We start from the raw sequence: 22,208 nt of genomic DNA, 5'->3' as shown, positions 1-22,208 counted from the left end.
AGCCTTGCAACCATGCATTTCATTCCCTTTGTTAACTGAACAAGAGTCACAGTCTTCTGTGTGAATCATTCAAGTGTAGCTCTGCTGAGAATTTTGTATACTTTAACTGAACAAAGTTGTTTCTGCAATAAAGTCAGGCACTGCTATAATCACTGGGTACAATCAGACATGGTATTCCCAAGGATTGGTTTTCATTTTATTTTCACCAATATTTTGTAAATTACATTTAATTTGGAGCCTTCTCACCTTAGCTGTTGAGCTGCATAAGAGACTAGTTTTTTTCTTTAGCCCAAAATACAAAGGTATATTCAGGTGACCTAAAGATGCAAAGTTTATATCTTATAATCATTAACTTTAAAGATATAATTATTTTTCTTTGGTTCTGCTTCCAGTGAAGCTACAGTAGTTTACAATGAGAATTTTTAATTGATCTGAAGAGGGTAATACTTTTTCATTAAACTGAGGGGAATTAATGAAGTGAGATTAACCTCAACTGAATGTTCACAAATGTTCAGTGACACAGGTTAAAACAAATAAAATCTCTCATGCAGGGACAGAGATGTATTCCAAACACACAGGCCAGTGCTGACACCTTGTGGCTTTGTTCCTGACTTATTTCATAGCTCCATGTGGTTGTTTTGGGTGTAAATAATGATTAAATTGCAGGTGCTGGCATTGTCTATCTCCTCTGCTTTGTGGTTGCCTCAGTGCCCAGTATTTTGGTATCATGTGTATGACACCTTGGAACTTTGGTCTGTGTTGACTGCACATCGAGTAAATAAAGAGCGGGGGTGTCTCTGACCTCTTGAACAGGAGTCAAAAGGCATCAGTTCAGAGCAGAAAATCATGGGTGTAGTGCAGAAGCAGGGGTGCCAGTGCATTACTAATTAATACCTGATTTTAGACTTTCCTCTACATAGGAAAGCACTAGAAACTGTCAGTACTTACCACATATACTTTTAGACACATATTTTCTGCACTGATGCAAAATCATTCCTTTACTGCCCTCTTCACCTTTGAAGAATTACCAATAGGAAAAATACAGCTAAAGAGACTTACGTGGAATTCCTGGCAGCCTAGGAGCCTCAGGTGTGCTACTTATCTATGACCATAAAAATGCCTAAGCCACAATGAATCAGTGCAATTTATACCTAAATGGGCATCTAATCTAAAGTCTTCCATTTCAAATCTTAGACAAAACCAGCTGTTAAGTCACTGTTTGAAATCTGTTGTGGAATTAAGCCTTAAAGTCTGGGGTGTGTCTTGTGAAGATCACACATCCTCCCTCAGCTGTCAAAGAGATTCAGAGATTGTTTTCTGATGTTTATGGGTCATGTCCCTGCTCTTAAGTGTTCCTGTTGTGGTAATGCATGAGCTAGAAATCTTTCTTTTATTGCATGGTTGTTTTTTTTTCCCTTTCTAGTATGTTTAGTTGTTTATAATGGATAGTGAAAAATATAATTGGAAAGGTTTTATACAGTAGAGACCAGATCCTTGGCTTATGTAAATCAATATTTATTGCTTTGCTCAAGTCAAAGAGGTGACATTAATTTCTGTTCCTGAAGAACACAGCTGACTGAGTCTGTTAAGAAAAATCAAAGGAATTAGGATGTGCCTGTGAAGATCTGATTTGCTGGCATCTCTGTTTAGCTGTCAGAGGGGTTGGAGCTCTCTACTCTCCCCCTGTGTAAATCTTAATTGATACTAGCTAATTGAGGTTTAATGCAATAAAGGTATTGGAATGAGCCATTAGAGTTTGGCATGATTCTGAACTAAAAAGTTCACATAGTGATGCATTCTTGTTACCTATTTCAGCACCCTGCCAGGAGGCAGATCTATCTAATCAAAGAGCTGTGAGTGACAGTATCAGTTTGTAGTTCAATAAAAGCTTCTCATATGGACAACTGCTTGTAGTGCCTCATCACCATCAGGATCAAATAAAGTGCCTGTAGGTTTGTAAGTGCTTTCACTGCATCAAATTAAAGCACTTTGTTGAACCTACATGTGATCTATTCAGTGCAGGAAAACAAGGAGCTGCAGGAGCTCTGAGGAACCTTTACAAGTGTGAACTTCTGCAAAACTGGCAGGAAAGACTTTGCAGGGACAAGTCAGGACTGCAGTGCAAAACCTCAAAAAACTGGCTTGGGCTCAGCCCCACCTACAGCTTCAGGATACAATATAGTCACAGGAAGTGTGTGGAAAACCTCTAACTTCCACCCTTGGTATTTTGATTGGGATAGGTCTCGTCTAGCCATTGTCTTTCTGTTGTTCTGTATTTAAAAGCTAGGTAATGAATAGGTGTATTCCCACTTTACAAGTTAAAGACAATTGTGTTCAGGATATTTTCAGCTTTTTAATGTCTCCATCCTGCAAGAAATGCTCTGTCCTCGTGGATGCCAATCTAACATGATGTTACATTAGGTTAAACTTGCACGTAAATTCTAAAATATACAGGAATTGGATTTTTTCCTTTTTTTTATACGTTCAGTGGTATGTGACCTCTTTATCATGATGTAGAGGATATGCTCCATCTCCTTGAAAAGAAGGAGGAAGATCCCTCTGAGGGTTTTATGGCAGCATTACCAATGGTTTTAGTACCTGCTGAAGGGTTGGGTTAAGCTGTGGAAGGAAAACTGTTTCAATAGCACAGTGCCAGCACTGAGCTAGTTCAAATGTCATGGATTTCAGCCCTTGCAAAAGGTGCTCAGACCAAGTGTATTTATTACAGATGCATTTAGACCACCTGTAAAATGTTATCTGTTGCCCTCATGCCTGGACTCAGGTCTGGTGTATGCCAGCTGCAGGAAACTAGCTCCTCTCTATGTGCAAACAGCATTCGATGCTACACAGTGTCATAAATGTCAGGTCTAAAAAAACAGCCAGAACAACTCCCTCTTCAGTGGGCCTGATTCCCAATAAAAGAGCAGATGCTTCCTTGTTAAATAATGTGGTGCCAGGACATGTTCAGACAAGCCAAAATTCTCCAGCTGCTCTAACCATTCTTGCTCTCCACCATGCAATGACACTCCAACTCTCCGAATTTGTTCCGCTCCCCGAGACTAGAGCAGCAGTCGGGAGAGGAGGGTGTTTAGCGCAGCAGTGACGGGGCTGCACTTCTGGGATGGGGATGAGGTTGTGCCTCAAGCTGCCTGGCTCATCCGTGCCCCAGACCTTGGCCACCTTCTTCAGCGACCCTGACGGAGGCGCCGGCCAGCCTCGGCCCGCACTGAGCGGTGACCGGGCGGGGCCAGTGCCCCGGGATAGCCCCGCAGGTGCTGCCGGAGGGAGGGGAGCCCAGCTCCGGCTCTCCCGGAGCAGAACTACATTTCCCGGCACGCTTCCCGGCCGGCACCGCCCCTTTCCCGCCGGGCTGGGCGCACGCAGGAGCCGCGCGGCGGCGGCACTCCAGCCCGGGCCGCCTGCGCGCCCTCGGGCACGACCGCCCGGCAGCCCCGGCAGCCCCGCTCCGCTCCGCTCCGCGCCCGGCAGCGGCGGCCGTGCCCGCGCCCGCCATGGCTGACAGCGCAGAGCCCGCGGCGCCTGCCGCCGCTCCCGCCGCGGCTCCGGACGCTGCTCCGGACGCTGCTCCGGATGCGGGTCCCGCCGCGGCCCCTCCGGGCTCTCCGGCGCGGGAGCGGCGGGCGGGCGGCTGCCCCGGCGAGGGCGCGGCCATGCCGCGGCTGCCGCTGGGCAGCCCGGGCGGGGCGGCGGGGATGTCGCTGCCGCGGCTGGAGAAGCCGATCAAGCAGGCCTTCTACAACACCGGGGCGCTGCTGTTCGCGGGGCTGTGCTGCGGCGCCGCCGTGCTCGTGTACTTCATCCTGGAGGCGTTCCTGCGGCCGCTGCTCTGGGCCGTGCTCTGCGGCACCTTCCTGCACCCCTTCAAGACCTCGCTGACGGCGCTGGGGCGGCGCTGGCTCGGCCGCCTGCACCGCTCCCGCACCCCGGTGCTGCTGGCCGCCCTCCTCCTGCCCATCTGCTTCGCCAACTACGGCGTGGAGGCGCTGGGCGAGCAGGTGCTGCGGCGGCGGCGGCTGCTGCTGCTGCTGGGCGCCGGCGGGCCGCTGCTCTACGGGCTCTACTGCCTGGGCAGCTCGCTGGGCGTGCAGGTGCTGCTGGCACAGGCCGCCCGCATCATCTGCCAGGGGCTCGACTACTTCAGCAGCCAGTGGGTGAGTGAGGAAGGGAGGGAGGGAGTGTCGGTGTTCGCGGCCGCGCTTTAGTCATGCCCCGCTTCTGGAGGTGCTGAAAAGTCAGAGGTGATTCAGGCGAGTTCTTGGGCAAACATCGAGGCTTGTTGAGCTTTAAGGTGTGTGTTAAAGTGTTGTGAAATAGCAGCACAGCTCCCACAAGTGGGCTGGGGTGGTGGAAGGGACCTTTAAGCTTGTTTCTCTGTGTTCCGTGTCGGGATTTCTACATAGAGGATCAAACAGCGCAAAGTCAATTTGAACTTTAAAAAGTAGAGCTGTTTAACTTACAAATGTTACTGATGGCAACAAAGCCTGGGAGACTACTTTTCCCTGTGTTCTGTTCAGTAGGTAGGATAGCTAAAACTTCTGGTAGAACTCTTTTACACTTTTTTAGTTAAAATCGAAAATACAAAAAAGTGCTACATATCAGAAGCAAATGGATATGTGAAAGATCAGAAGAGCAGTAAGTTGTGCTTTTGTTAAATACTGATGTTCATCTGGCATACTCAGATTTCTTAATGTCAAAGCCTTTTCAAAAGCTGCTCTATTTTTTAAACAAAGTACGCCCTTTCCCTGGGTAACAGTTTTCCTGAATGGACTGACAGAGGATATTTTGACACACTGCCTCTAGTGTGAATAGAATGGACAGGAGAATGTGTTTAGTCTCTTAAAAGTAAACACTGGAGGAAAAGATTTTCTTGACTTTATTTGGTGCTGTAAGATGTCAGAGGACATGTGTTTCTGGTCTGGTTTGTCATCAGAGGTACACTTAGGACTGAGTAGTCAGAGATACATTCTCTATAAAGAGACGTGATACAATATGTTTACTTTCAGCTGGGTAGCGGCAGAATCAAAGCATGGCTTGGTACTGGTGGGAAGCTTTGACTTGTTGCTGCACAATTTACTTGATAACCTTAAGATTTTCCTTTGCACTGAGCTGTCTGTTTTATTTTTAATAAATAGATGATATTGCTACACTAACTGAGCTGGCTAAGTCCAGGCTTTTATTAAAGCTTTGTTAATTAAGCCATACTTACACTGTGTAAATATAAGAGTACTGGAGAAAGCTGCTCTTATTTAACCTCGTAACTATGGTTGTAATGTGCTGCTGGATGTCTGTGCATGCTCAGTGCAACTTTGTTTAGCAGTTTCTGATCCTTCTGGTTGGCACTGGTGTTTCTGATTTAACACTTGTGTTCATTGAGCTTCTGCAAGACTTTAACTGCACAAAAAGCTCCCAGAGCTCTTCAGACTTGAGTTTCTTGGGAAGCTTTTGGGTTTGTGTGAAGGTAACTGATCACAGACTTCCTCAAGTAAACCAGTTGCTTTCTAAGCAAGCTGAATCTCTTTCTGGGGCCTTACAGGAGAAAAAAAATGGTGGGCTTTCCTTTGTAAATAACTGCAATTTGGTCTGGCATCATCTGTACACTTTCCAGTGTTTTCCTAGTCCAGGTTTTTCAATTTTGCAGTTGCTTGCTGTATATTATCTCAGAGCTGTAGCAGGATAATTTAATTTTCCCCATGCTGCTGAGGAACCCTGAGATGGATCAGTTAATAGTGTCAGCTTTAACTTCAGTTAAGCACTTTGAAGCCCTTTAATTGCCGTGTTATATTGCAGGACTCTCTTTGTATGCATATGTTCTGCTTGTTAGCTATAGGGGAATTTTGGATATTATGAGTTGGTTTCTGCATTGTTCTGTTCTTCTCTGGGCTCTGAATCCTCCTTGTGTATTGTCTTCTCCCTTTCTGATTCCCTCAGCTGTACTAAAGAAGTGAGTGGTTGCCTATCTAGAATTATGGGGATTTGGAATACTGATTTGGTATTCTCTAACTAAAGGTATTTTTATGGTATCTACTAGGCCATGATACCGAGACAGAAATTCTCCTCTAAAGTTCCAGAAAAAAAGGAAGTTCTTCAAATGCAGCAACTGTGTGTGATAATGACATGGTGAGGTGTATCTTGGCACCGGTATATTAAAGAGCTTTCTTGTCCTTTTGTCCTCAAATCTGGGGAAGCTGTTCATGACGCTGATGAGTGAAGATTCAGAAGTGCCTGTGCTCCTGTTGGTGGTTCTTAAGTCACACCTGCAATTCAGGAATTTGCAACCCTAGATACCTCCATGATTGGATTATTTGATAGCTGATTGCAAAACACTGCGTTTGAAGAATAAGGACAAGCTCTTAGGCTAGTCTACAAGCATCCTGTTCCCACAAAAGAAAAGTCTCCTTTTCTTTCCCTTCAGGCTTTTAGAGTTCCTGCATAATCTTTGAAGAAGCTTGCTCAAGAAATGTAGTTTGCTGCTGGCCTTAAATCTAGAGGCTGGTTAAAAATTCCAGGTGGGCTCCTTGTTCTGACTCCAGCCCTCTCTGGGTTATTTGCAGAATTCCTATGTAGAAGGCCCTGCACAAACTTCAATTTCATGTAAAAGGGAAGGGGAATGGTTTTCTTTGTATTTTTTTCTTGGAAAGGATAGGAATTTGTCCCGTAGTTGACTGAATATAGCCCTACACAATTCTGTGCTGCAGCAATTTCACTAGTTTTGTAGAAAGTATGCCTGTGTCCAACTCTGTATCTGAACGCCAGATTCTTCTGCTTTGTGGCAAGAGTTCAAACTACTTTAGGTTGTCATTTTACACTTAGGTTAATATCCATGTAATGCCAGCTATTCATTATATTTTCTTCTTCTTTTAGAAGAAGAAGAATTCACATGCTCATATTTATTTGGAAAATGGATAGTTTGTAGATCCCAGCAGATGTAAAGAATTACACAGCGGCTCTGTGTTGGCTCTGAGGTTCATTTTTGTAAATTAAATTTGATGTAATCATAATGAGCAGAATTCTCCATAGTAAACTTGATTACAGGGCTGTCAAAATCTTTCTCTGCTGGCCAGTCTTTCTTCCTTGGTTTGTCACAAGTTATTGGTCAGGGTCACAGCTATGTACTCACATGTGTGTCAGTGTATTTTTATGCCTCTGACTGTACGAGGTTGTTCTTGTGTTGTTCTAGGACTTTCCATGCAGTTAGAAGACATAAGCATTTTTATCCTTACCAGGGTGCTGCGCAACTCTGGAAATGCCATTGCTGTGACCAGGATATTGTAATATTGTCAGAGTATGTGTTGTCTGTTTTGGCCAGTGGACTGTCTGTTCCCCTTCAGGGATTCTACAAAAGACTTCCACCAGGGAATCCCCCATTTGTGTTGGTACTAAATAACTGCAGTCCCCAAGTAGCCTTTGCAGACTGAAATTCTCCAGGCATGCTTCCTGGCAAATGCTTTGGGTCACATGCTCTGAGATGTTTGGCTTCCACAGTCCTATTGAACATCGCCTGTGGAGGCAAAAAAGCATCTACATTTGGTCAAATTCACTTGATGGGGCAATTTCTCTTCTATTAAAAGGAAGGGCACAGTTCCAATTTTTGATGGGTGTACAATTTCTATTTCTTTGAGGCTTTAGGGTAGGTGGGCTTTTTTTCCTCCCCTTTCTTCTTAGGTTCTTCTTCTTCCCCTTTCTTCTGCAGGTTTCTAAAACTTGCCTACCATGAAAAAAAAACCAAAACCAAAACAAACACCTGAACAAGCTCTGAAGTATTCTTTCTGCTGTTTATAATTCTTTATTATTATGGTATCTTGGCTTATAAATCATACAGCCAGGTACTGGCTGTAAACACATCTTACCAAAACCACAGTTTTTGGTTTGTTTTCACAACTTTGCTTGATAGAGATGAACTGTGTAGAGACCACATGTCGCTTATTTAAAAAGAAGGTGGGTAGAGGCAGAGAAAGTCTGGGATGTTGATAGTGTTTTCTTTTCTGCTCTTGTTTTTCCCTTCCACACCCACCATTAGTTTTGGAAGAGGTGCTGTGAGGTGCCTTTCTTGAAGAGGCTGAGGAGCTTGTTCTGGTTTATATACAGGAACTACAGCCTCAAAGCTGGCACAAGCCTAAAGCCAAATAATATATGCTATATAATATTAGTTATTTATTGGAATTTTTCTGTACTGGTTGAATACAATGATGCTTCTTTTTCTACCACCATTCCATCTACTACATTCCATTCTAAGGAATGATCCTTATGGAACTGTCCAGCAAAATTTTAACAGTGCTTTTTACATAATAAAACAAGAAGGTGATGAAATTGTATGTGTTGAGGAGCCATCTTTTGCAAAAGTGTCACCATGAAGTATATCAGAAAAGTGGTGCTCTGGCTGAAATTGATGTACTCTGGGAAACCTCTTTTTGCAAGCAAATCATGATAAGTTTGATTTCTGAAAGGCAATTTTATTACGAGTTTCTCTTAAGTAACTTTTGTATGAAGACAGGAAAAGTGAGCTAAAGGAGAAGTATTCTCAACATCCCTTGCTGTAGTCTTCTGGATGTCTTAGATTTAATGTTTTGTTCTTAAATTCAGTGTAGGAAGTGTTTCAGGACACACTGAAAATAGTTTTTAGCCCATGTGTGGCAGTGTTGATTTTGATGGTCAGTTCCCCCCTGCCCCAGGATTCTAGTTACAAGTTCAAACTTTTATTCCTTCAAGAAGGGATGATCTCACTAAACACCATGTTTCTGTTTCATGTGGTTTAGTAGTCTGTGTGTCTTAATGCCAGAAATACCAACATGGATATATTCCCAGTTGGGGGTTCTAGAAGAAACAGAATGGCTGCACTGTTCTAGTCCTTTGGACTTGGGGTGAGGAATAACTTACTTGTGTGCACTTAGAACCTGCTTTAGGGAGATGAAGGCTTCCTTAGTGATGGATGGAGGTGGTGGTCTTTGCTCTGAGGTGATCTTCATGAGTCTTGTATGTGTGATTAATTGGAATCTGTGTATTTTCCTATGTGTTTGACAAAGGCTGTCTCCATGCTAAAGGACAGGCAGTTACACTGTCTTATTTTGCCAGACTCTGCACATTATGGGATGTTTCCTCCTGTGTGCTAAGGAAAATGCCCTAAAGCTACATTAAATTAATTTTGGTTCTGAGAACTGGAGTCAAAATGAAATTTTCATAATTTGTCACCTGCCTCCTTATTATCTTTTATACTGTTTAGAAAACCATTTCTCAATGAACAGGCAGATAAAGAAAACACTGTGATTTTTTTAAAAGGCAAACACAGTTTGGCTTTTAGCAGTGCATTTAATGCCTTGAGCTGCTTCATTTTTCAAGTCCAACACTTTTCTGCTCAAATTTTGTGGTAGGTTTGTTTTCCTTTGTCAATCTGCATCACCACTGAGGAGGGAGATGTAGAAATAGTGAATTGGTATCATAAGACCACCTCTTTGAACCATCTTTGCTCTGCAGCACTGTTTTTAAAGTTTGCAAAAGTGCTGTGTTAATGCTTCATCAATATTTTTAATGATTTTCTATTTTAATAAAACTAATGAAAATCTCTATTTCCAAATGAAATTTTTGCTTTAACATATTAAAGGGAAGTGATGAGGTAGTTTGGCCTCTTTTTTTTTTTTGTTCCCAACAATGAAACAAACTGGAAAATAAAAACTGATTTGAATTAGATCTGTAGTTTCATCAAACAGTTTAAAATTTAAATTTCAATTAAAATCCCCCAAACCAAAACATGAATCAAACTCTGAAAAACCTTACCTATGATTTCCAAGTGGGAAAGAGCAGACCAGAAAAAAACATCATTTCAAAACGGCCAAGGGAGAGGGTAGAGCTACAATTAGAAAAGGAAAGAATTCAAACACTCCATTTTGTAGGTGTTGACTTCTTAAAAACTGAAAAATTTTGGCAGGTTGGCAGGGCATATATCAAAAGAGGTAACTGTTGGTTCATTTTCTCAGTCTTCACTGTTGTGTTGACTTGTGGGGTGGTTCACAGAATATCCTGAGTTGGAAGGGACCCAGAATGCTCGCTCAAGTCCCACTCCTGGCCCTGCACAGGACCACCCCAGGAGTCACACCGTGTGCCTGAGAAGGCATGTGAAGCAGGTAGGAAATGTGTTTGCTGCTGGATGTTGAGTCATTGGGGCAACATTCCAAGGGAGACTAAATCATTCCAACAGCTTTGCTGTCTTCTGCAGTGAGAAGCTGTTCTTGCTTAGCCCACTTCTGACATATGCTGCAGCTGCCCTGTTGCTGTGCCTGTTACATTTCTGTGAGCCTGTTTTGCTATGACTGAATTACAGGTAGGTTTTTTTTTTGAGCTGAAGGAGCTTGAGCTGGCTGGATAGATGTTGAAGCTGTTGTGCAGATGTGGGACTGCCCAGCTGGCTGTAGGAGACAATGAATTGCCACTGTCAGTAGCAGTGAGTTATTGTGAGCTCGTCTGCAAAACCTTCCCCTTGGAGGTTAACTTTTTGATAGGAAAAAAGGGAGGGAACCGTGTAAATAAAGAATTTTACTCTCCAAAATAAGTAATATAAATGTTGTCAAAAGTTTAATAGTAAGAATTTATTCTTGGAAAATGAGGCCAAAGCCGAAAGAGTGGCTCAGATTTGAAAATCCTTCAATTTTCACAGGAAGGGGAAGCAAACTTTCAGTAAAGTTGGTAATAGTTCGTGCTGATAAATCCTAGACTTTCCAACACTGAAATTTCAAAGAAATATCACTGAAGCGGGTGCTTGAGCTTAAAGCTGCATCTCTCTGTGGTGTAATTTTGTCTCCAGTTGGCAATTTAAAGAGCACTGAAGCCCTTTATGGTTGCCTTAGACATCTCTAAATCTGCCACTTAAATTTACCACTTTAGCATAGAAATGGATGCTAAAATCCAAGAAGTTGCACTGCAGTATTAGAGCTATTTATTCAGAGAAGCAGGCACTTTCACTTGTCTAAAGGCAAAGCAACACTTTGTGCAGTTTGTTAGAGATGCTACAAAATGCAGAGGAGATGTGAAAAATGTGGTCTTTGGTGTCTGTTAAGATGAGGAAGATAGGCAGGGGAAGGAAGAAGGGCAGCTTTCAGGATTAAACTGTCCCAAAGTTATGATACATGGAAGTTATGCAGGTCTGTAAATAAATGTGATTGAGTAGTGAAATAAAATCTTAGGGTACATTGTGAAATTTAGATATCTGCAATTGACTTCCACCTGATAAATAAATAGTTTATGATAGCTAACCCATTCTGCAAAATCAGAAGTGAATGCATTAGTTACCTGGTTAGCTGTACACCCATATAAATCAAATTTATAGGCATTTTGCCTTAGCATGGAATCTTATCAATTACAGTTTCAGTGCAATGGTTGCAGTAGCCTAATTTTAGTGAAAGTAGGCAGTGTCTTTCATTCTTTGTTTCAATTATGCCAGTTCTTGAGAATGACATACAATAGTAGAGAGGCTATTAATATTCTCAATGCTTTTCAAGCCAAAATGTTTGGAGACCATCCAGAAAACCAGCGGGAAGGGTTATGTAACATGTTTTAAGGGTTAAGAAAAAAAAAATTATGCTGTTTCCAAGTTATGGGATGAACTCCTAGTCCAACTTATTTTGCTTTGTCAGTTGCTTTCAGCTATGAAATGTTGGAAGTAGGTTACCCTAGTTCCTATGCAGTAGTTCTTGCATATAGGGGAATGCTTGGCCATAACATTTACCAATAAAGGGCTGATTATTCCGTGGTGTCACTGAAATTAAACTTCTTTTACTGGTCAGTTGCCTGCATAGGTCTTTTTATAGGGCTTCAGAAAGGTTATTGTGTGAGGTCTGAGATAGGGTGACTGGTTTATTTTAAAGTAAGCTATTTATTCAGTAGAAATTAGAAATACTTTTGCTTGGGTCATTTGCTAAGCTTTTAGAAATGAGAGCTGATTAATTATTTTCACTTAAATAATTGGATACCTAAACCCTATAATGTTTGGCTACATGTGTGGCTGAAAGCAGTGCAATGTGTATTGCTTTGTTAGCTGTTAAATGTGGCTTATACCTTGTTACCTTCCTTCTTTTGGCTTGTTTTTAAACAGAAAGTTTAAATTACTGAATATACTGAGTCTCCTGTTTGTAATTTATCATCAAATTTAAAAGCTAAAGGGAAAATTGGCTTGGAACTGGAACATCTGTCATACCAAAGATGCTGTGTGGCTGATGCTAGGGTTAGGATAGTATTTTTGTGAAGAGTTATCTCTTGCAGTTACAGCTGTGCTGTAAAGTGCCTTATGAGCAAATTTATGTTTCAAACCTATGCTGTTAAAGGAGTGCAAATGTGCATTTCTGGTAAACATTTTTGTTTGTTTGTGACTTTAGTCTTGATGACCATGGGTTGTGTTGGTTTTAGACATTTGTCTTGAGCCCACACTTGGGCATAAGCATTATACAGCTCTGTTGATGCAAAACTGCAGATAAGTGAAAAGTTGGAGTGATCTGCTTAGATGAGAAGTATTAGTGTGCAAAGGGCATAGCTTTGTTCACATATCTGAAGTGATTTTAAATTACCTTGCAAATGTGATCGTTCCCTCTGAAGTTATCAGGGACCATCACTCACTGCCTGTCTGCTCAATTCAGTACAGCTAAGATTTCCTTTCCACCGGTTATACACGGCAGTAATCACACAAACCTGGTGTTCGTAGCGACTGTTGCCTCTTCAGCGTGTTTCATCTTTTCTTCAGTTGTATGGTGCAGAGTAAAGAGGTGAAAACTCTTCTAGTGTGTTCTGCCTAATCACTTGTTCTCTGTCTCTGTCTTTGCATTCTTTCTTACAGGTATGTCTGATTCAGCAAATGCTCTTCATAGAAATTCTGTTAAAACTTCATTGGGATTTATGGGTTTATAAGTGTAAATTTGAAGATGTACTTAACTGGTAATGGATAGGGAATGTTCATTGTATTTGAGTCAGAAATGTCTTTGGTTATTTATTTTAAGAATGCAACACTGAGTTTTAATATTTACAGGTTTTCATACTTTTATTTCACATCTTCTCCTGAGGAGCAACTTTTCACCTTCTGTTCCCTCTTCTGGTTTCTGCTTCCTTCTTTCTTTTCAGCATTTTCAAGCTCAAATTCATCATCTCAAGATTCTTAATTACAAATCTGTATTGTGATTTATCAGATGAGCAGAGTTGTAGAAGACAGTTAGAAGCAGCAAACCCAAGTCATCACTGATGTTTCCCTGTCTCCTTGGTTTTTTTAGTTACAAATATAAAAAAATTACATATCACAGATCTTATAAAGGCATCTCTGTTTCATGGACCAACACCACTGAGGAATAGCAGTTTTTGTTGTGTTTCCTAATGGCTTCTTTGGCTTAAGACCCCTTTTGTCTCTTTGGACTGGAACACAAGAGCTGGCAAACTCCATGCTGGAATGAGTGCTGCTGTGCTGGCCAGCTCTGTCTCCCCGTGGCCTCATAGGTGCTGCTGATGAACTCCTGTAATGAATTGAAATGTGGGCTTCTTAAAGACTTGGAAGCTGAGTTCAGTTCTCTATGGCTGTTATGGGTGTGTGCATGTATGTACACAAGTACATGAGTAAAGTAGAGCTCTGTTTTGATACATACCTGTGTGTATCTTTTTCTTAAAGATATGGACATTGGTAGTTGGTTACCTGCTGATGGTTTCATTCAAGTGGAATATAAGCACTGAACGTTACTTGAAAGCAGTCTCTGTTCCTGTCTGGATTATGCTGCTCTTTCACTTAGGTGAGTAACAAGTTATTATTCTGACAACTGAGAGTTCTGTCAACAAAGCTCCTTGCTTGCTCTTCTGCTCAATCTCTAAAACAGAGTCTTAGCTGAAATGCAAACTGTTTTGTCTGCTCAGTAATTCTGGCTGCATGTGTCCAGAGGGGAGCACTGGAATAGGGGAATGGGAAAGCATCAAGGTGCTGAGCAACTTGTCTTCTACTCCTCATGCCTAGTTTGTAGTTCCCATGGTTTTCCCTTATTTGGTTTACAGACCAGATACTTGGAAGGCCTGGGGTCACATGCAGCTGGCTTTAGACTTTCACTTGTGATAACATTTTATTGAAAACCTACCATTAACTAAGGCTGAAGCTGTAAAATGCATTTAATAGTAGTAATAGAAGGATAAAAAAATTCTATCAGTAGTCAACAACCATGTCAGGATTATATCAGCAATATAAAATACATTTGCCAGTAATCTATATAATCTAATAATGCAAATACAGGATTACAGTAATCTTTCAGATTTATGTTACACATTTAATATAATAGATTGTCATCTTACATTCTCATATCATAGTTTATGGTGGAAGCATCATGCAATTAATAGAAGACTTCCATGATAGAAGGTTTCACAGTGTATTCAGGATCTACTTTGCTTTAGCAGCAGGTTTCAAGAGTTGTTCTGACCATGTGGGGATGCTTCCCTGAGGTTTTAAGCTATGTGTAGTGGCTTTGCATTTGCGTAAATTTTGAGTATTTTATTTGCTCTGAGTACAGGCTGAATAGCCAAAATCCAAGAAAAATCCTATTCTGTGGTGGTCTAACATAAATACACATTTTTTGGGGGAGCATGACTTTTCTTTGATATATAAAATGTTTTAATTTTGTGTGTATTTTCATGAGATTTTGAATGTTGTTTTTAAAATTGTTCTCCATGTCAACATAAAGTCACTGAAGTTAGGAACAGTAACAACTTGGTTTGTTCATTGAGAAACTTGTGATAACTTGTGATAACTTGTTTTCTGTTCTTCCTTTTCCTTAGTGTAGAAAGCCTGTTTGTTTTATGACTTGTATGTTTTTGGTTGATGTGCTGCCTTTCTTGGTTTTGCTAAATGTAGAGTTTATTAATGGTGTAATTTTTCTTGTTAAAAAATCCCAACACTGTATCTTTCAGCTTCTGTGGCAGGTTCCTGGAGAATTCCTGTTTTTCTGGTTATAGTTGTTCTGATGACAGTAGGCATGTTGCATGACCAGCAGAATGGAAAGGAGTCTTCTGGTAAGGAGAAGTCACTGTTTCTTGTATTGTTGGAGGCAAAAACTCAGTTAAGTCATGTGAAATAATCTGGACTTTGTACCTTTAAGTTAAATAACATATGGATTGCAAGAATTTACTACAGGATGATGTTTAGTGTGTTTCAAAGTGATTTAGTCATGCTGAAGTGAATCTTGGACTCTTTACAGAAAACTATTGCGGTGGACTGATGTTACTTTTCCTTGGTAAAGTAGCGACTCATTAGTAAGCTATATTCCTTGAGTTCATAGATTTCAATATATATTTCCAGACATGAAGGTAGCCTAGGATATTTGAAATCAGAGGTTAATTTTGAAAGAAATGAGAAATATGGGTTTAGTAGCTCCTGTAATACTGAGTATGAGAGACACTGAGACGACTCTATCCAGAAAGTTTCTTATAGCCAGTCATTCTTTTTTAAATAGTTTGTTAAAATATGTTTTATGTTTAGACTTTGAGAAGAATAAGTTTTTCCTGTTGCAAGTCAGTTTTGAAAAAAGCAAAGGCATCAGATGTTCCCGATGAAGGAAACTTTATTCCTGTCTTGCTTTTTTAGTTGGTTAGTAAGGTTGATTAACTGGTATAAAAATTTTTTTTTAGTAATCAGACTGCCAGCAAGCATGAATGTCTTGGTTGGTAGCAGTTCATTAGCAAGAAAAGCAGTAAGCAAATAACTGGTTTTGAATTTTGGCTGCAGGTGTGTTATAATACTAAAATTAATAGCACTCATTCCTGTATTGACTACATATAATACATACTAAAAACTAATGGTGTCTATCCATATAATTTCTGTTGCTTGACAGCTCCAGTGGATATCTAACAGCAAATAAAACATTTTAGAACGTGAGCTTTTTGTTATTTACATAACATTGGCTGTATTTTACAGGGGCAGAGCTTCCTGGTCAGATGATTTCCATTGCTGCTTCAACAATTGCCATGGCAATTTCAATGACAGAAGATGAGTCCAATAATGAACATTCCTCCCAACCCTCAGGTGACTGAATACTCTGTAAGAAACATTTGAATTTGCTCTAAAGGCATGAAACTGGAGGGAATTCAGAACAAATTTCAAAATAGTCCAGAACCCTTTCATTCTGTCCAAAATTGTGTCCAAATTGTGAATCAGGTTTACCTGTTCTAAAAAATGTCAAGAATATGCTAGTTCAAAAGCTGTGTTGCAAAGGGTTGTTCATGTGGCTGTCTGTACATTTTGAAGGCCTGACAAGAAGGATTTATTACGGGTTTGGGTTTTTCTAGAATGAAGGTGTGATTTTTTTTTTTTTTTTTTTTTTTCTGTTCTTCATTACTCATTTTTTTGTTTCTAGCCTTTTGGTTTGTTGGCAGTTACATGTTATATCTGGATTTCTGGGCCAGGTACAGACAGACTGGAGGAATTTTTGTGCACACTGCAGTGAGAAAAAGAAACCACTTTAACTATGGCATGTTTAAAGTCCTTCCTGTTGTGAGTTTACTTGACTTTGTAGCTTGAGTGACATGATAATTTCACTTGCAATAACACAACAGGCTTTAAAGAGTTCAAAGAAAGTGTTTAGTTGTCCATCACTGCTTTTGAACCTTACCATCACTTTTTTGAGTAGATCTTTGATGGAATACAATGCTAGAAAATTAGGCTAGTATTGAGATCTCTGGAAATTGTAAAGTTTTATCCATTTCCTGCAAGTAGACCAAACAGACCATTCAGCTTGATAGAATGTGAACTTCCAAAACTTAATTTTTAAATCTAAAGAAGGCAGCTTTAGATTTATAGAAACATACTCTTATATTTAGATTTAGATTTTTAGATTTAGATTTTTAGAAACTCTTAGATTTTTAGAAACTCTTTAGATTTTTAGAAACATACTCTTATATTTTTTTCTACATTTTACATGGCTATTATCAATATAAATACAAAAGCCTGTGGACTTATGGCCTGAATCTTGAGATCAGAGCATCATAATGACAGGTCTCTTGGATTTCTGTGTCTAATCTTTAATTTTGGAAATGAGATATTTTTTTTTGAGCTGAATTTTGAAATATGGGAAAGCAACAGATGCCCACAAATGGGTTATGTAAGTTGTTGTGTTCTTTTGTTGCTATTTTTTTAACTTACCAGTTCTTATTTCTTTGCTTATTCAAGACAGTTTTCTTTCGGTTTTCAAGAGAAAACTACAAAAGTTTTTCCAAAAGTCTTTTGTATGTCTTTTATGTTTTTTTGACTTATTTTCTTGAAACAGTAAACCAGATGAGGTTTTTTTTTGTCTTGTGAATTCTGTTGTTGTTTTCCTTCACAGTAGAAAAAGAACACATATAGAGTTTCCTTTAACTCCTAACGATAGTTAAAATAATTTTCCAACAATCTGGTAAAAGTTACTATTCTGTTCTGCGATATGTTAAGCATAATTTTGGCCATCTTTGGTTTGGATCTTTTGTGAATGGTGATGAAACATTATTCTTGTACAGCAAAATGTTTTACCTACTGGCTTAAGAACCTACAATTGTTTTGGTTTTCCTTACACTGTGTTAAATCCCTTACAGAACAACCAGGCTTAAATTTGTTTATTAAAAGGCCCTGAGGGGATATAAGCTTTGTTGATTTTATATTTTTTTCTGAACACTCAGGTTTTTCCATATTTTATCATTGAATACTGGTATTTAGTACTGGGGGCGAGGAGTTAATACCAGTTCAGGTGGTCTAAGCAGTCCTTCCTGCTCTTCCAAGAGTTTCCAGCGTATACAGCAAAGAAGTCTGCAAATTCTGAAGCAAATACCACTGCAGTACTTTGTAGGCAAGATCCTGTTGTCTTGTTGACTGTGAATATGATACATACTGAAATCCTTAAATGTAATCATGACTCTTAGGCTCGATTTTTGCCCTCGCTTCTTTGTTTTCTTAGAAAAAAATGTAAGAAATATATTTCAATTGAAATTACAGAAATATGTAGTTCTTCATGAAGGGTTACCTTAATTCTGTTGTTCTGAAGACTTCTTCATTAATAATAATAATGAAATCACTTTTCCTAACTGATGCCTTGCACAGAAATACAGACACCTGCCTTTCTGTTTGTGTTACTGTTTCTTTTTCTTCTCCATGGGGAGGAGAATAATTCAAAATACTGTGACAGTAAGAAATTGACATGACAGAGAACATATAATGTAATGAAAAGAATGGGTCTTAATAAGACAGCCTGGAGAATTTGCTTTTTTTGTTGTTGTTCAGAGAAGTACCATACATTCTGATTTTGCTAGAATCCTTTACTGAGTATTGTGCAGCTGTTTCGACTGTCATACTTTCATTAGTTGGAAGATAGAAAGGTGTTTTTCAGGTTTCATCTCTCAAAAGACCATGAAGCACATTAAATGGGATTTTACAGAACCTGAAGTTACTCAAAAAACTGTACTGACAGTTCTTTTCTATTCGTGTTGACAAGGCACTCATGCCTTGGTTTGCAGAGCATATCTTGCCAGCAGAAGGTGACTTTTCTCATTTGCAAACTTTGGTAGCTTTCTGGGCAGGTTAGATTTGTGGATTGGCTTAGAGAGTCATCTCAGTGGCAGTTCTGATGCAGGCCTGTGTTTGTCCTGGGGAGAATATTGGGTCATTGGTAGTGAGAAGTTAGTTTTCTAAAAGTGCTGCAGAGCTGCATTCCGAAAAAGCTTTCTTAGCTTGGGATCCCCTAGGAGCTTTTACTTCTATTTTCCTTTTTAATTTTTTTCCTTTTTTTTCTTTTTCCTTTTTCCTTTTTTACCCCTTCAGCTCTTTCCCATCTGTTTTTCATTCTGTGTAGAGTCTGCTTACAGGGAAACTGTAAGAAATAAGGCTGTTAAATTGTTATTGCTCTTAACATTACTGTTGCTGTTACTTAATTAAAACTTTCTTCATTGCAAATATATGTCAATCAAAATTTTTGTTACAAAAAGAAGGAATGTACTTTTTATTTCATAAAGGTGACTCTAAAATGTTGAATAACTTTAATCTTAGGCATAGAATTCAGCTTATTATTCTGTTTTGCCTTTTAGCACTTCCCTCTGTTTGATAAATATTTGAATTTCTACTTGTTGAATTGTTACTTCTTATGTTGATTGTATTAATTTTGGAGCAAAACGGTAAGTGTTGAATGAATTGATTGGGGAGAATACTTAATTATGGGTATACTGCTTTCATATTTGTGTTCTTTTAGTGCATCCATTTGTTTCTATTAATATTCTGCTTTATTAAATACAGACTGAGAAGTGCAGGGGAATCATTGACCCTCTTATATATGACAAAACACTTTGTCTTTTTAGGAAAATTTCTGTTTACAGGTAACTCTTTCTCTCCCCTTTTGAAAAATTAACTTGTGTTAATTGTCTTTTTCTCCAAAATGTAGTTTATATAGTAGGGCTGGCCTTCATCCCATTGAGATACACACTGATTTGCCAAGAACCTCCCCACCTGAAGCTTTTACTGTGCTTAGCTGCTTGCAGTATTCCTTCTTTCAGGTTGCATGCTGTAATTCCTTTGTGAATATTCTGAAGTTCCCCCAAATACAGAACCAGCGACCAGCTGATGTTTCTGTCATCATCCCAGCTGGGTGAATCAGTTGATTGGCATTATTGTGTTAGTGTGGTAGGGGATGTGTTCATAAGCTGTGAAAGTCATTCCACTTACTTGCAGAGCACCAGTGCAGATTTACGCAACAGAAGAGGTGTGGTGTGTGGGAAATGTGTGCTTTTCCACACCTCACAGAGCCTCAGTAAAAGTTAATACTGGTGTTCTCAAGGAGAGGTTTTACACAGAGTGGCTGAAGATGGATTTGGTGTCATCCAGCAACTGAAAGATTAAATAAATAAATAAATTGCCATGTTCTGTGTCCAAGAATCTTAATTTGAACATAATATTTTTGCATGAAAAGACTATTTATTGTGTATGTATAGAGTGTTTAACACATCAGTTTACATTTTTGAATTTAATTTCTTGTTTGCTAACTTATGAGTGAGAGACTGACAAAATTTGTTATCCACTAATTCATGCTTGATGTTACTAATGTTTGTTAAACAAGCAAGGAATTCAGGATGACAGTGTGAGTGCTACATTTGCGTTGTGAGTGTTCAGGAAAAATAGTAGTAAGACAGTTGTAAGATACAAGCTTTCTCTTCAATGTATACTCCAATTTTTTTTTGTTGTGTTTAAATGACATTTGAGCGAATCTAAGATTCCTTTTTTAGTACTTGAAGTATAGGAAAGTCAAAGATATATTTTAGGACTTCAGATTTCTTTTAGAAGTTAATTATATTGTGTGTTTTTCATTGTTTTATGGTTCTTTGATAAAATATGTTTGGCTTGTAATTCACCTGTAGTGACAGGAGGCCTCTTAGAAGCTGTAGCAACTTTTCTTCTCTCCTCCTCTGAGCACTGCTTGGCATGGTGTTGCAGGATGTGGGAGAGATTACACAGCCCTGTTCTAGCTTTTCAAAATGCAGATCAGTGCCAAGGCTGTCTCAGTCTTTTAGAGAAATTACAAAAAAAACCCCAATGCCAAAATGAAAAACAAAAACACAGCCTTCTGCTGCTGTCCCTCCCTTCACCCCCCCCTTCTAAAAAAAAAAAAAAAGGTAATTTGGGAATAGGGGACATATTCTATCTGGTGGTGAATATTGATGTGATAATTTCCATTTTGTTTGCATGTTTTTGTTTTAGGAGCAACAGAAGGTGATCAGCCTCCGCCTCCACGTGCTTCATCATCTGTCACCTCCTCTTCATCATCTTCTGGGAACAGACAAAGACCTGAGATTGGATCTTTTCTTAGGAAAAAGAAAACTAGTGATATTTACTTTGTTACTCTTGTGTGGGCCATTGTCATTGTTCAGATCTGGCTAAATTTTTGGATTGTGCAGCTATTGCCAGTGCCTTTTGCAGGTAATAATCCAATTACTAGAATGTTTGGCATCATGTTAAATGAAATAGGAGGAAAGGCTTGTGTGAGTGTTAAATATAAACTTTCTCAAGATGTTTTAAGATGAATTGTAGCTTCAAAAGGGAAGATTCATGTGCACTGTCTGTTACCACATAGTGGACAACTTTTAAATTGCTTTGTCTATTGACTGTTGTAGTTACCTGAAATAATGTAGAGCCACACCCTCCATAGTAGGAATACTTGTAGTTTAGAGCAGTTAGTTTTTCTTCCTCTTGATGTCAATTCTTCCATAATTTTGCACCTATAAATAAAGAACATTTTAGCTGTAACTTGGTAGGGAAGTAGAGCTTGTGTTAACTTCTAATTTCTGTAAAAAATGGGTTGCTAGGCTCTGTGGACAAGTCACAAGATAAATTTGGTTCCAATTTTAGCTCTGAGGTTAATTAGCTTTGTTGCTTCACATCCACATGCATCTGTTCTTCTACATATCAAACAAGAATTGGAGTAGTTACGGTAGCTATTGAAAGCCATTATTTTAAAACTGGATGCCACTTTTTCCAATGCTCTTTTGGGGGAGTGAAAAGGGAAGATGGGAACTCCAGGAGTATGTGTGAGATACTATAAATTGGAATGGCATTTCTTCCCATTGCCCTACTGTGAACGAAGTGAGTTTCCTAGTTTGCTTGGATTTTCTCTAAACTTCAGTTAAAATGCTAGTTTTTAGCATCTTAAAATGCATTTAAAACTTAAATGTAGCTATTTTCTTTTTTACTAAGTGTGGTGGGTTGGCCCCAGCTAGTGGCCAAGTAGCCACAAAACCAGTCACTCTTTTAATGTGGGCTTATCCCTGAGCTGCATTCTCTTCAGGGAGGTATGGGCTTGGGGTTCTGCTTATCCCTAGGCCACAGTCCCTTCAAGAGGTGAACCTGCTCCAGCATGGATCCTCCATAGGCCAAGTCCCTCTGAGTGGTGTGTCCACTCTGCTGTGGAGCACTTCTGCTTCCCTGGCCTTTTTATTACCTCTGTTCATCCCTCTGCTCCTCTAGTCACTTCTTCTATCTGTGTTCCTTCCTCTTCCCCCTGCCTGGTGGTTTTTGCAGTTTCTTAGATACTTTTTCAGTGAAGCACCACACCTGTGGCTGATGGGCTCAGCTTTGGCCTGTCATGGATCTGTTGTGGAGCCACCTGGAACAGTGTCTGGCACAAGACAATGCCTGGTCTCTTCCCCTGAAGGCCACCCCAGAGGCCCCCCTCTACCAAAACCTTGAG

General features: G+C 39.8%; 1 protein-coding gene across 3 annotated transcripts in view; it reads left to right on the top strand.

The window, feature by feature from the left end:
* The first annotated feature begins 3,384 nt into the window (after positions 1–3,384).
* The window catches only part of TMEM245 (transmembrane protein 245), a 78,511-nt gene continuing 59,687 nt past the window's right edge, over positions 3,385–22,208 (top strand). Inside the window, exons 1-5 of one of the 3 annotated variants that reach the window (XM_085052254.1) lie at positions 3,386–4,172; positions 13,652–13,769; positions 14,929–15,030; positions 15,932–16,039; positions 20,723–20,941. In XM_085052254.1, the coding sequence (XP_084908380.1) occupies positions 3,513–4,172; positions 13,652–13,769; positions 14,929–15,030; positions 15,932–16,039; positions 20,723–20,941 (1,207 nt within the window). In that variant the 5' untranslated portion in view covers positions 3,386–3,512. Of the gene's footprint in view, positions 4,173–13,651; positions 13,770–14,928; positions 15,031–15,931; positions 16,040–20,722; positions 20,942–22,208 lie in introns of all 3 variants that reach the window. The other 2 variants (XM_085052255.1, XM_085052256.1) reach the window with 2 other exon arrangements.

Source organism: Lichenostomus cassidix, chromosome 2 (assembly GCF_008360975.1).
Source record: "Lichenostomus cassidix isolate B80296 chromosome 2, HeHo_3.0, whole genome shotgun sequence".
In the NCBI taxonomy this organism is placed as follows: domain Eukaryota; kingdom Metazoa; phylum Chordata; class Aves; order Passeriformes; family Meliphagidae; genus Lichenostomus; species Lichenostomus cassidix.
This window is presented reverse-complemented; position numbering and strand designations above follow the sequence as displayed.